We start from the raw sequence: 14,725 nt of genomic DNA, 5'->3' as shown, positions 1-14,725 counted from the left end.
AAAAAAGTCAAGAATTTTCAATTGAAATGTGCAAACATTTTAGTAAGATTCAAATAAATTTGTTTTTAATTATTTAATTTAATAAGATCTATTTATTTCTTGTATTCACCTGATCTTGTTAACACTACCTTATTTCTAACTTTTCTTTCCATTTTACTTATTTTATAAATTTTAATGTATTGATTCTATTTAATTTTTAAGTATTTTATTTATAATCCTGCCTTTTATAATTTTACCATGCTGTTGTTTTCTGTCTCTGTTATTCTGTGACGCACTTTGGGCTGCATGTATTTATGTACTGTTTTGAGTTGAGTTGTATCTAAATTTGGGGGAAATTTACAATTTTCAACATTTTTGGGAACTTAAGACAAAGTTCAAAGCACAGTTACGACCCTCAATGTTGTTATAACCTGGGGAAATCCCTGCACAAAAGGGATAACTGGATGTACTGGAAGGCTGTGATCCTCAGGCCCTTAGACATGACTCTGCAGTGGAAATCACTGCATGGGCTTACAACCACATTATTAAAAGATGTTTCTGAACACAGTTTGTCACTACACCAACAAACACAGTTACAAACTGTACCATGCAAAGAGGAAACCATGTTGTTTATTCGTTGTGCTTGTCTGTCGCTCAGTCTATACGTTGCCTCATTTGAATTGCATGCAGCTAGTTCAATGATTGATAGTCACTGCCTGATGCAAATGTGTACAGCACTGTTAAATGTTGTCCTGTTGTGTCTGCATGTAATCTTTAACATCTCCTCATTGCTGTTTCCTGATTGTCTTGCTCCATGTATTTTATGTCCATGGACACTTTCTCAAAGACGGTCATATCATGTCCTTACTGTATGTAGCTGTTAGTCATTTTTAATCGTATGGTGCTATTTGTACTTTTCTTTTCTTCTCTTTTGTTTGCTGGTTTGTGTTTTGGTTTCTCCTCTACCTTCTTATTTTGATCTTATTTTACTCTTTTTTTATCTTTGTTTAATCTTGATCTTTTAGGGAGCCTTTTTAACTTCTGGCAAGGGACTACGGATGTAAACTAGCCTTTTGGCTAACTCTGGCATATTCACAGAAGTGTTAATTAATATGCATGGTCCTTTTAAATAACAAATAATTGAATATATAATCATGATACAGAGATGCTAGTGACTTCCCCTGGCCTAAGCCTAATTAAGATAACGAAATAGAAATATTTCTTGTGGTCCGACAAATCAAAGTTTTACATGTTTTTTGGAAATCATGGACGCCGCAGCCTCCAATCTAATGAGAGGGGGCCGAGCCCGCTTGTTATCAGCCCACTCTTCAAAAGACAGCATCTGTGATGGTATGGGGATGCATAAGTGCCTATAGCATGGTGAGTGACACATCTGAGAAGACACCATTATGGAGAACGATGTATACAGGTTTTGCGGCATATGCTGCCATCAATACAATGTCTTTTTCAGGGAAGACATGAAATAGCAAGAAGATGCCAAAGTACATTTTGAATACAATTACATGGCTCAGTAGTAGAAGGGTCCGGGTGTTAAACTGGCCTACCTGTGGTGCAACACAATGGTAAACATACCCCTGTTCCAAGTTTTTTTTAACTGAGCTGCTGGCATCAAATTTAAAATGAACAGATATATTTCATAAAACAATAAATTGTTCAGTTTCATCATTTGATATTTTGTCTTTCCATTATTTTGAATTAGCTGTGGTTTTTAAATGTTTTGCAAACCATTCAATTCTGTATTTACAACATCTGACACAGCATCCAAACTCTTATGGAAGTGGGTTTGTACAACACTTAATATGATGATCCTGGCAGTTCTTTGGTTTGAAATATTGACCGTCTTTGTTCTATTTGTTTGACTAACTTGGTGGACAGACTTACCGACCACAGACTGATACTGCTTTTCCCAGTGACGCACCCCTTGGGATAGCTTACAACAAAAGCATTACATAATTTCTCATGGTCAGATTTGAAAGAAATGTTATGGCAGACTTGGACATCACATGGTTTGGTTTCTTGGTCCATGGCAAAACATTCAAGCTAAAAGCACGTGTACTCTTTTTTTTTTGTACACTACAAAACAAAACATTCTGAAAACTAAAAATATAACCTACTTTGTAGAGACATATAATCCTACATTGGGAAAACACATTGGAGTCATATTAATCAATGAAATGTGTTAGCTAGCAGAATATCTGGTCCAAAGAGACCCGAACAGATGTCTCTTTTCACTTACTGTCTCGTTGCCAAACAAGATGTCGACGTAGGGCATGACCTGCATCAAGGGCTCTTTAAAGAACTGGCTGATGAAAGGCGCTGAGAGGTTCATGCAGAAGATCTTGTTGTTATCTGAAGCGTGCTTCGCCACTTTCAGGATGGACTCCGGGGACACGGTGAGGAAAAACCCCTGAAAAACAAAAAATACAGATTAATATAAATCCCCTTTTATTCTGAATCAAACTGTTTAATCTGCACAGTAGCTCTGCACAAGCAGCTTTATCTGAGTTTTGACAACACAACATGGGCCAGAATAGACTGAGCTACAAGCCACTATAACTAAAACACTTGAAACTGCTAATTTGTGGGTGCTGGAGTCTGACAAGGCAATTTTAGTGTGACAAAACTCAGTTCTATTGAAATAACACAGGAGCCAAAAGGGAAAAAAAAGCAGCTGGTGCTGAAACATTTATCTGAAATAGTTTCTGAGAACATACACAGAGCAACAAAGCAGAGGAAAAAAGGGCAGGAAAAAATCCATCTAGGACAAAGCCTGTGGCTGAGCTCCAAGGCTCGTACTGGAGGAAGCAACATGCACGTATCCGATGATAGGGCGAACAAAAGTCTCGTCTGGACTCTCCTTACTTGGAAACAAGAGAGGCAGGTCCACTCATTGTGTGAATGAATACAAATCAGGTAAGAAAACACCTTTGTGTTTCAGGTGGAAACCTGAAGCGAGACTCTCCTGCAAGCCACACAAAACACTCCTCCTTTGATACTGATCTTCTTAACCTTGTTTTTCAGCAACAAGCTGCTCTGTAAAACCACTGTGTCACAATAGGGGCAAAGGGGGGAGAGAGGAAAGGAAAGTTTCAGCACAGTGATACATTTAATCTGGCTGAAAAGCTTCCATTGTGGGCTACAGTGCAGTTCCCATTAAAGCACTATGACATTTGAAGCAACAGAGGAGCAACCTCTATGAAAAAGAAAGGATATAAAACCAATGAATGGAGGGTGACTTTGTAGTCAATTAAATGTACAAGGTGTTACAATACAACTGTGCTACGCAGGTGAATTCTTTATTACACATTCATGTGTCATTCACTCTCCAGGCAGACTTACTCGCTGCTTTGCAGTCCTGCATGTCCTGCGTTTTTTTGGAAACGTCTTTAAGTTAAGTCCCAGGTCAGGGCCTGTGGCTGCTGTGTCACGGTACCATCTGTCGAGGACTAAAAAGGTGTTTTAAATGGACCTGGGAGCACAAAAGCTCCTCACTCTGAGCTAATGGCCCATCACTGACCCTGACATTTTTCTTTCGCTGTGTGCCAATGTGTCAGAGGTAGGGGAGATTGTTTTCTGACACAAATGGTCTTTTTTTTTTGGTAGTTGAAAATAAACTGTCGTGGTTACCGTAATGTTAACGCTGATCAAAGGCCGGCGGCTCGATCAAATATCCTGAGAGGCGGTGAACTTTAAAAGCCATGCCACGGCCTCTCTAATCACACACTGGCTCTGTGTAATTTACTTCCAGCCTCACTCACTACAAGTGCCAGCAACATCAAGCTACATTGAACAGACCTGCTATACAAAAACTGAATTGTGGATGACTTAAAAAAAAACTTAATATCCAACTGCACTTTGGTTAGATTAGAATGTATCCATCAAGGTATTACACAGAAGTCAGGGATTTTATAAAAGAAGTGGACATAGCCATCGTGACATCATTCACTGGTTCCTTGGCGATCATTATCAGGCCTCAATTTTGGCATTTGATTGTCGCCATCTTGTTTTTTTTAGTACCAAAATGACCATAATTGGATGACAGGCTGAATCCCCATCCTGGTGTCAGGTCACCATGGTAGTCACCTTTCAAACACAGGAAGTCACACCAAACCATACTTTAAGTATACTATATACTAGGGATGCACCGATCGGATCCTGGTATCGGATATCGGCAAGATCAGACTCAAAAAGCTAGATCGGATATCGGTATATAGGGGCCGATATATAGTGCCCATCCATATGGCAGATCTATTCATCTCACTTCTATGCTTTTCTGTGTTTACGACAGCCATGTGCGTCTCCTACGTCATCAGCGCCAGCTGGTCTGTGCATTTTTGCCCGGCGGAGCATGTTGGGCGAATATTTAAATCCTCTTATCCACTGCTGAGGTTTACAGCTGAATTGTAATATCTGTTGGTTATGAAGATTAACTCATCAAACTGCTGGTACATATTTATAATCTCTTGAATAATGATACTGTCTTTTTAAATTTTTTTATTTTATTTTGGTTTACAAAAGACAGAAAAGCCTGAAGTTGCCAAAACATGAATCTATCCTCACATTAAGGAATAGAGATTGCTAAATCAATACTGGGATCAGATCGGCTAGTATTGGTATCGGCAAATACCAAAGCCCAGGTATCGATATCGGGACGTAAAAAGTAGGATCGGTGCATCCCTACCATACACCATAGTATAATGAAACTTTATTCTAATTCGGACCATATTGAAGATGACTTGAAACTAGCAATTGAGATCATAAGCTCTAAGAAAAATGTTGACTGATATAACACAAGTAGTAGAAACAGCTTCTCATCTGGTCCAATGAAATAAGAGTTATATGGCCACCAGTAGGGTCACTCCCTGCTGGGCATCAGAAAGAAATCAGGTTCAAATCACTTTCATATTAGCTTCACTTTGAAACCAAAGGGCTACCACGACTGATCTTATGGAGTATAAGATTAGAGTAACAAGCGTGTAAAATGACACAATCAACTAATAAAGACACAAATATTATAAAATGAACACATCTTAAAGCTCCTGTGAGGAGTTTTTAGTTGGTTTTGAAACAGACTGAAATTAATCCAGATGCCTCTATATAGTCTCCAACAGCAAATTAGACAGTAATCAACAGCTCTAATTTTTTTTATGCATTATTTTTTAATGTTTGCAACTGCTGCTAGGGAGTAGGTGTCACGAGAAAGTGATTGTAACAGCTTTTGTTTACATTTTTCATTGCAAATACTCAATAGTTTATATGATTGACTGTTAAAGCAAAGAAGACGACTGATATTTTTTTTGGGGGGGGGGGGGTGCAAAAACAAATAGTTTTTTGTGTGGGTGGCAAATAAACAAAAATTAGAGGTATCACTTTGTCCACAGGGGGCGCCAAAATCAACCCAAACCAAAAGTTCCTCACATGAGCTTTAAAATAGAGAAAGCTGAGACTTTTGGTCAGACAACCTAACTCACACATATACAAGAGATCAGCACAAACATAAGATGTACTATTTTGTCCACAGGGGCCGCCAAAAGCAACATCACCCAAAAGTTACTCACAGGAGCTTTAATCAAATCTTTAAAATACACACTGAGCCAGCCGGATCTGATGAATCGCGATCAATCCAGTTAGAATATGACCGCCTCAACGAATGTCATAACTATTAAATTATGTGGCTGCTGTGTGAAATGCTATCCTGCAGTTTTTCCACACTGCTCTGTTTTAGGTCAACAAAGTGTATCGATGATGTTAAATCTATGCCACAAAATTTTTTTTTTAAAATCCAAGACAAAGTAAAAATAAATCCAAACATTAATCTCTGTATCAAAAATTCTAAAACACAATCACAAAAGACATCTTATAGTGTGCCTTTTTTTTTCTAGATTAAAAGAGTCTTCTTCAAATTAAAGACCTCTTCATCTCTGTGTTTGAACTCAAAGTAATAACGCAGGAATCTCTTTCATAAAAATCATACAGCCCAATTTTTCCACCAAGAACCAAATGTTGGGACTCATCCAGTGGCCTGTCGGTGGGGAAAAAGCTTCATTCTGAGCCATGTGAAATTCCAATTCCCATCAGTGGTCTCTGGCTGTCTACGAAACAAGAGAAGTTAAGTCTTTAGTGCTGCGGTGCAGATCACGTATCAAGAATACCAGATCTAGTTTCCCAGGTGTCAGAGAGTTCTGTGAAGTGGGGTGACTATCGCATTTCCAGGTCAAGATGATCAAAGCGCTGGGTACACTTGGTACAATTTCCAGCCAGCCAAAACATTCAATAAAGCATTCAGAGATGCTTTTTCCTGGCAGACAATAATGCGGAGCGATGTTTTGGCCGTGTCAAGTGGTAATTTGAGGGAAGAGTTGGAAAGGCAGGGTATCCATTTTCAATGTTTACTCTAAAAAGAGGAACGACTTCCACTTTACTCACACAAAGAAAATGTCTAAATGCTACTCTGAGATGAAATTAGTGGTAATCTAACCATAGAGGTCCTAAGCTACACAGCAGCAGCAGCAGCACGCTATCACACTTTCTCTGCATTGTATCAGTGTTTTCTCCGAGGCTGCTCACATCTGAAAACGCTGGCTGTGATGGATGGCACGGTGTCAGCGAGCTTAAAATAAAAGTGGACATCTGAAGGGTAAAAATGATCTATTTTGGGAAGGGCATTTTCATTTGCACCAGCAGCAGAGGTGGTCATGGAAAGGAAGGTTTTTTATCCAGGTCTATTTTAAATCTGCAGGGATAAGGGGGAGTGTTCCAAGTACTGTGTCATGATGGTTTTTGTTTGACACTTTCTATTACTCAGGAATGATGGAGGGAATTTAACACATCACCACTTCAGTGAAGAGAGTAATTATGGCCACTGCAATCAAATCCCCAGATCTTAATCAAGTTTATTTATACAGCCAGAAATCACAGGTTCTCTCAGGAGGGTTTTACAGTCTTAGAACCTCCTTAAAGCTGATCTTATAAGCATTTCAGATAAAAAAAAAAAAAGAATCAAATGACTGTGTCTCCTATGAGGAGGCTGGTTAAAGTTGAAAGGACGCTACTTAGTTCCCCCTGTAAGTAGCTTTTTTAGCATCCTTCTCCTTATTGTTTGAGCCTAACAGCAAAAAAAAACTTGATTGTTTTGGTTCAGTCTGACAGCTCCTATTAGAGTTCTTTCCAGACGGAGGACGCAGCTGTTTTTAGTAAGAAAGCTCTGATAATCCTGCAGTACTTTACCTGCTCAGCAACCCAACAACAGACGGACTCGGTTAGGGACTACCTGGAGAACATAGTGAAGCATTTAGCAGCTAAAGAGCCAGATATTTCCCTCAGGACTTGATGAGTATTGAGGAGACAAAATAAAAAAGTAGTAGGAAAGTGAAAACTGAACTTCCATTTGCCAAATGCAAAAACAAATAGTTAAGTTGCTCCAGATCTATTGGGGATGCTAATAGGGGATTTTTCTTTCTGCTTTTAGCATGAGCACTTTATAATGAGATAATATGTCAGTGTTGTATTTAAAGCTTATGTAGTGAACCCAAATTGCCATTAACTGATGGCTTTGAATTCTGGAAATTCTGACTAGTATAGAGGTATGAAAACACTCAGTAAACTGTCAAAACTGAGTATTTTAACCAACACGACTAAACACAGGATCACTGAGTCTGAGGATAAACAATGTCAAAATGGTTCGCTAAGTGTTGCTACCAAGAGCAGAGCTAGCACCACCAATCTTTAATCCTCCTTGCAGCTAAAGCCTGGTTTATTCTTCTGCATCTAATTGATGGTGTAGCCTAGGTCTATGCACATAGCTAACACGCACCTCCTCCAAGATGTAACTGTGTGTTGAATCAACATGGACCATAAGCCTGTGATTGGTCCGCTCGGCAGCACTGTATTTCCTGCATTTACAGCACTTCAGGGTTCGCCTCACATCGGCTGTACATCGGCCGTGTATTTCATCTCCTCTGATGTCTCTTCTCTATTTTTCCCTGTAATCATTGCTGTACAGTGTTGGGCAAGTTACTTCGAAAATGTAATACATTATATATTACTAGTTACTGTCATTTGAAAGTAATTATTTACATTACAATATTACTGTCTCTGAATTGTAATGCGTTACACTACTTGAGTTACTTTCACCAAATAACTGCAGAAGTATGACTATCATTCTAAAATGCTTAAATATAGTTTATTGCAGTTGATTATAAATCCAGTGAAGGGTGATTTGTTATAGCATCATGGCTGTGTAGGACCTACGGCTACTAACAACTTAATATAATAGGCATAGTGAAGGCTCATGGCGCAATACAATAAGTAACAATGACCGTCAGAATCACAAAAGCAGACAAAGTCAAGGTCTGGTAAGTTATGATAAAGACATAGTAAATATTTAAACTTAAAATGCATTGTAACGCACGTTACTGAGATTTGTAACTGGTATAATATTACCAAAATGTTATTAGTAATGCGTTATATTACTGCCTTACAGCAAAAATTAATACATTACTGTAATTGCGTTACTTTTGCAGCACGTTACTCCCAACACTGTTGCTGTATAATAAAAGCAACATGTATTAGCTATAAATTAACATAATACGTTCAGAATCGCTGTGAAGAGTAAACAGAAAAAGTAGCTGGAAACAGGCGACCCGACTATCAGAGAAACTTCACTGCCCCAAAGCGTGTTGGCATAGTATTGATGTACTACATGGACACATCGACGCACAAGTATGTTGTGCTCACATCCACGTAGCATATAAAGTATAAACAAGTAGGAACTTTACCCCGGAACTAGGGACTTTACCCCTGAACTACGTGCGTTTCGACCAGAGGAACCAGGGTCTAAATTTAGTTCAGGGGTAGATCATCTCCCCCATGAAAAGCCCCTGCTTGGGGGGGTTGTACTTTTCAAAGGTCCTGGGACTTTCGGTTGAACTTCACAGTGTTTGTGGAGTTAACACAGTTGTTGAAACACAAAGGGAGTTCCTGGGAATGCATCCTAGTTTCATTTTTTATTAAGATTTCAAAATATTATTTGATATAATTTTTTGTTTTTATACGTCACTGGCCTGATTTGCACAATCTACCCGGGACTTCAGCCCGCGGTCGAAACGCAGACAACAATGGGGGCACAGGAACCTTTTAGTTCCGGGGAAAGTAGTTCTGGGGGCTAAAAGACCCTGGAACTCTTGGTCGAAATGCACCTATTAAAGAGAAGTGTACATAAAGTACGGCTGGAACTATGGACTTTAGTAGTAAAAAAGTGATGAAGAAACTTGTAAAGTATTCCTCAAAATTTAGCATGGATATCATTCTGTGAAGAGGCTTTGTATCAAGTTATATTATCGAGCAGTTGGTTCCTGTGATGAAGTCCTTGTTGTCAGGAGAGCTCTGTGAGCTAACCGGCAGCATTTCAAAGCTTTTCAAAAGCTGCCCAGGCCATGCTATCCCTGTCATTACCATAGACAGCCCCCCATCATGCTCTCTGGTGCACAGGGTTCATTACACAGAATTAGATGTCACACAGATCAGAGCAGCGCGTGAGGCCACACACTGCTCTCCTCCTCAGTTATCTCTGTAAAGCACCATTGCGAGGTGGATCGATAGCCGAGGTTTGGAGCTTCATTAGCTCAGTGTGACTCCATCGCCATCAAGACACCTCTGGCACGCTACGCTAGTGTTGCGAGATGTATTTTACTCCCCGATTCCTGGAGGTTCCTGCTGTTTTACACACAAACACGCAGGGACAAACAAGACCTCCACACATGGACGAGGGGCGGGGGGGAGAGTGTGGTGTGTAGTTTGTGTGTGTGTTGGGTGGGGGGGTCTGTGTCAGTCTGTGGCTCGATAAACAGGAGAAAGAAAGAGCACAAACAAACCGAGGTAAGTGATTAATGGTGTCACAAAGTGCCTTGAGTGGCGGAAAAAAATTACAAGGATGAAAAGAGCTCATTTGAAGGCTTTTCATTTCAAAGGAAAATGAGCGGAGAAAGAGCTCGAAAGCAGCTGGGATTTTCACAATGCTAATGATGTTTTGTTTGCATTGAAAGGGCCAGTTGGTTTCATTTAGAAACAAGTTCAATTAAAAGCACAAAAAAAAGAAAAAGAAGAGGAGATAAATGTGTAACAACCTCGTGACATGATTCAGCATTCCCAGCACTTTTAAGATGTTTGATCTGACTGCGAGGCAATTCAACCGCGCTGATAGCATCTGCTTCTTCTTCTTCTTCTTCTCTTTCCATTAAGAATCATGTTCTGGTGAAGCTTATCAGACATCTAGGAATTCATCCACTTCTTCTGACGGAGCTGGAGGGAGGCCAACTGTACTGGAAACAGAAGGATAGGGCTTTTAAAAGGCCGCTTGGAGATGAGGGAAGAGGGGGCTATCATGTCAGGCGGGATCTCTGGGGTAACATAAATGTGCCACAAACGCTGGATTTAACAACTGGGCAAAGACATCACTTACAAACTCCTGCAGTATTTATTCCTCAAACATTTTCTCTGGTTTAAGTATCACCAGATTTTGGGAGCTAACGGATATGTTTCCACTATGTTGTGAAGGTCTTTCTTCTGAAATATAGATGGAGTTAGAAGGTTGGGGCGATAACCAGCCATACCTGGTCAAGGTCTGCTTAATGAGCGAGGATAAAACAAGGCATTAGAGAAAACCACAGCACACTTGAGGGGAGCGTGTGTCACAGTACCAGCCTGCAATTTGTACAACCATCAGGGACTGTAATTACATTAACCTCAGACGCCTCCACTCTGTAAAGTAACGGCGGAAAAAATAGCTTTTTAACCCCGACTCTGAGGTTAAGGGTTTGTTGGCATTGCAACATTGGAAGGATTGGTTTGATTCGAGCGGTATCTCACTAAAAGTAATTTGAGATCAGCTTCAGGGTCCTTTTTAAATGGCTGCCTTTTGCTCTCCTGTTAAGCTCCACAGTTTCAAAAATGTGTTGGCTGGGGGAAGAGGCCAGCCTGAGCAGGGAGAGCGGGATGCCAAGGAATGTACTTAAGATCTAAAACAGACAAGATTTAGAGCCAAGAGCATTTAAATGCCAATACTAATCCACAAAATAATTCACCGCATAGCGCAATCTGACTCTCCCTTACAGATACCATATGTTACCTCCGTGTGGAGATGAAACGAAGGAAAAAAAAAAAAAAGCCTGCCAGAGGAGAGGCTTTCTTCTCCTAAAACTGTGTTATCTTGGTAATGAAAAAGAAAACCATGCCTCTCTCTCTCTCTTTATTCTCAGAAGCTAGTCTATATTTCTGCTCTCCCCGGTTCCTACTGTTGTTCTTGCCTCCATCAGTGGGAGATTAGCCCAGAACAAACTGTTTGGTTTGCAGGGAGTTAAAATTTGCTAATGCATACACTCTCAAGTGTCCTTGTGTGCCACACTGCACTTAATTAGCATTTTAGTGCGAGCAGTTCTCTCTCCTTCAGTACCTCTGAAGGGGAAACATCACTCCGACGCACACAAAAACACACATATCCACTTTTGGAGTCAAGTTGAGCTCCTGTAGTTTCTAACACGATTAGAGAACTAGATGAGGGGGGAGTTTGTGTTTGTGTGTGTGTACGTGTGTGTCTGTGTGTGTGTGTTGGGGGGGTGGATGGAAAAATGGAATAAAAACCTGCAATGTGAAAACAGATGTCTGGACTGCAGAGTTGTCTCTTCAGAATTGGCTTGAAAGGACATATTAATATATGGGTCAGATGTATAAAGCAGAGGTTCAGTGTCAGAGTGTCGGCGCTGAAGAGGGGTGTCTGGTTTCAGTGACACGGAGGTTGTGCGCGGAGAGAAACCAAATCTCTGCAGACGTTCCCCGCCACTGGGAAAGTGAACATTTCCAAATGTGCCACTCTGTGGATGTAAATGAATTACAGCACTTAACTTGAACACCAAAATGAGGAGCTGAGGAGACAATCTTTCACTGTTCGTAGTCGCTCCGGTGAAAGCTAGCGCACCAGGTTGGAAAATTACAGGTAATTGCCGAAGCCATTGAATCCAGTTTGGTTTTGGTTGAAAGACTAAAATAACAAAGCACTGATTGCTGCAAAGACAAGGGCAGGGAGCTGGGAGGCCCTGTTGCTAAGAGTTAATTTGATACATATTTCTCCCCCTTGAAATGTCTGAGGTACTGGCAAGAGACGGCGAAAAAAAAAAAAAAAGAGAGTGAGAGGGAGGGTGAGACCCCCGCTCTCCCTGCAAATACTATCCATCTGCCATATTACATTTAAGCAGCATGAGAAGCTAAGGGAGCGCCCTTGCACAATATTGTGTGAAGGCTGTCAAACTCAATGCAGGAGCTTGGTGCCCACTGCTCAGAGCCGAGGACACGGGGCCGCTTAAATTCAGTCTAATAATAACTTCTGACTGTGTGTGCTCAGCACCAGCGAAAGAAGAGAACACGTGGCAGGAGAAAAAAAAAAGGACTTTTAATTATTCATACCTGTTAAAAAAACAACATCTAATTTAAACTGTAGTATCACGGCCCTTGGATGAAACACCAACAACTATCAACAGCTTTTTCCAAAACCACTGAATTAGAATTTGAAATGAGTATATAGAGTAAAAGTTACTGCAGATTTGAAGAGAACAAACAGACATACTTTTTACCAAACATGCATGAATATCTAGAAGTCTCTCAATCGCCTCTTTAGGTTGTTTCTGTGTTACAGTGATTTAGTATTTAGACTCAAAGCCCAAATTAACTTTACCTTTGTTGGACAAGCTTGGCAAAGGATGTAGCCGAACCTGTGAGCTCTGGTGAATGTGCTCTGAAAGGTGCGTCTGGTCGCTCCCCATTCGTCTATCAAACGCCCTGATTCAGGTCTAGCCAATCACAACCACTCATAAGGTAATTTGAATAATGGAGCATCATTGAAGTATTTTAACAACAACCAAGATGGCTTCCGACTGAGACTGAGAACAAACTGCATGGCAGTTCAAGTTAAATGCGTTTAAATTTGGTGTTTGAAGTTCCCAACTAGCGCTGATGGTGGTGTTGGCTTTAGCCAGTGGTGGACAGTAACAGAGTAAATTTACTGAAGTACATTTTTTGAGTATCTGTACTTTACTTGAGTATAATTATTGGGGGGATACTTATTACTTTTACTCCACTTCATTCAGAAGACAATTCTTGTACTTTTTACTCCACTACATTTCTATCAGTGCTCTAGTTACTCACTACTTTAGCTTTGAAGTCAGCTCATGAATGTCCTTCTCTTTTCTGAAATCTGACCCCTAAGACAGTACAATGTGTTGGTGTAGTTCTGTTTGTCTCAGTGGTTTAGTCATACCTGTATATCGTGCGTCTCCACGGTTGAACGTGGAGCAAAGAGAGCAACTTTCACTCAGCTCAGGCAGTTCATTTTGAGGTGATAATGATGGCTATAATTCTCCACCTGAGCACCCATGGTCATATCTTCAGCCTGTGTTAGAGGTTTTTGAAATGAAGAATGATATGTATTGTTTGAAACGTTCTCCCCGTTTCCCACTCTGCCCAAACTTACAAACATTCACTGTCCAACCTGAGAAAGCGTGTTGAGCGACGTAACATTTGTTTCATTCCAGATGAACATTTCAAACTAAGTTGTCTGTGCTTGGAGTAACTTAGTGTCTGTTTTTATTCCATGGTATAGTTTTTAGAGATTTCAAGTAACGGTTTCTAGATAAACAGAATGTAACAGAATGTACTCCTATGTATTCTTGACTGCCCTCATGCTTTGTGAAAATACATTTTGAGATTTTTTAAAAAGTACTTTGAATACTTAAGTATTTTTAAAAGCAAGTACTCCAGAACTTTAACTCAAGTAATAATTTGACAGAGCAACTTTCACTTGTATTGGAGTAATATTTGACATGTAGTATCTATACTTTGACTCAAGTAACAAAGCTGCATACTTTGTCCACCACTGGCTTCAGCTTTATGGTAACACCAGATATGCTCTGGGTTAGCATTGGCACTTGCAACTTGGTTTAATGATGCTAGGTTGGGTCGACCTCAAAAGTCCTGTATAACTCTCAGAAAACTATGAGTGCTTGGTATATGTCAATGACTTTTTAATACAGGCTCTTAGACTTCTTACTTGAAGACTCTAAACCTAAACTTGGATAAAAGCCACTAATGAAATCAAGAGCCCCTTCAGGACAGCAGAGCAGAAAAGAGTAAGAACCCCAAAGATCAAACTAATGCTCAGTTTAATGCTGATTTGTCCTATAAGGACGCTTATAAGTGTGTCCACATTGGGATTCCACTCACCCTGTCAGGATTCTAATTTGCATAACCACCTGTTCGCTATACATTATCCCTTACCTGTTATATTGTGCTGCCTATGAGCCATTATTGAGCAGAAATGAGAATCAGACTAGCAAACAATTACATTTCTTAACAGATATTGAGTAGTCTATTGACTGGCGATGTAAAAATAAAAATAAAAATCACAACATTTCATACTGGCAAAGCTGAAAACACCAAACCATAAGCATTACCTTGATAAATCACAAAAAAGAATTGTTGACTTTGACAGATTGTGTTGTCTTTGCTTGTGTCAGATCTAAGTTCTCATATTTTCCTTTGAAGCTTCAAGTGTTAACTTCTAAATAAACCCCCCCGCTGAGCTCAAACAGAGGTCTGAGTGTCTGTGGACCCCAGTGACATGACACGGCGCTAACACTCACTACCAGCATTGCAACAGCACTAAAATCAAGCAGAAAAA

At 40.1% G+C, this 14,725-nt stretch overlaps 1 protein-coding gene across 3 annotated transcripts in view; it reads right to left on the bottom strand.

Annotated features, from left to right (window-relative positions):
• The window catches only part of adkb (adenosine kinase b), a 162,137-nt gene that overhangs the window by 45,421 nt on the left and 101,991 nt on the right, over positions 1–14,725 (bottom strand). For all 3 annotated transcript variants that reach the window (XM_034707955.1, XM_034707956.1, XM_034707957.1), the window contains one exon: positions 2,237–2,407. In XM_034707955.1, the coding sequence (XP_034563846.1) occupies positions 2,237–2,407 (171 nt within the window). The remainder of the gene's footprint in view (positions 1–2,236; positions 2,408–14,725) is intronic.

The sequence above is a fragment of the Notolabrus celidotus genome, chromosome 18 (assembly GCF_009762535.1).
Source record: "Notolabrus celidotus isolate fNotCel1 chromosome 18, fNotCel1.pri, whole genome shotgun sequence".
Lineage (NCBI taxonomy): Eukaryota > Metazoa > Chordata > Actinopteri > Labriformes > Labridae > Notolabrus > Notolabrus celidotus.
Note: the sequence above shows the minus strand (reverse complement) of the source record. Positions and strands in the feature narration are given on the sequence as shown.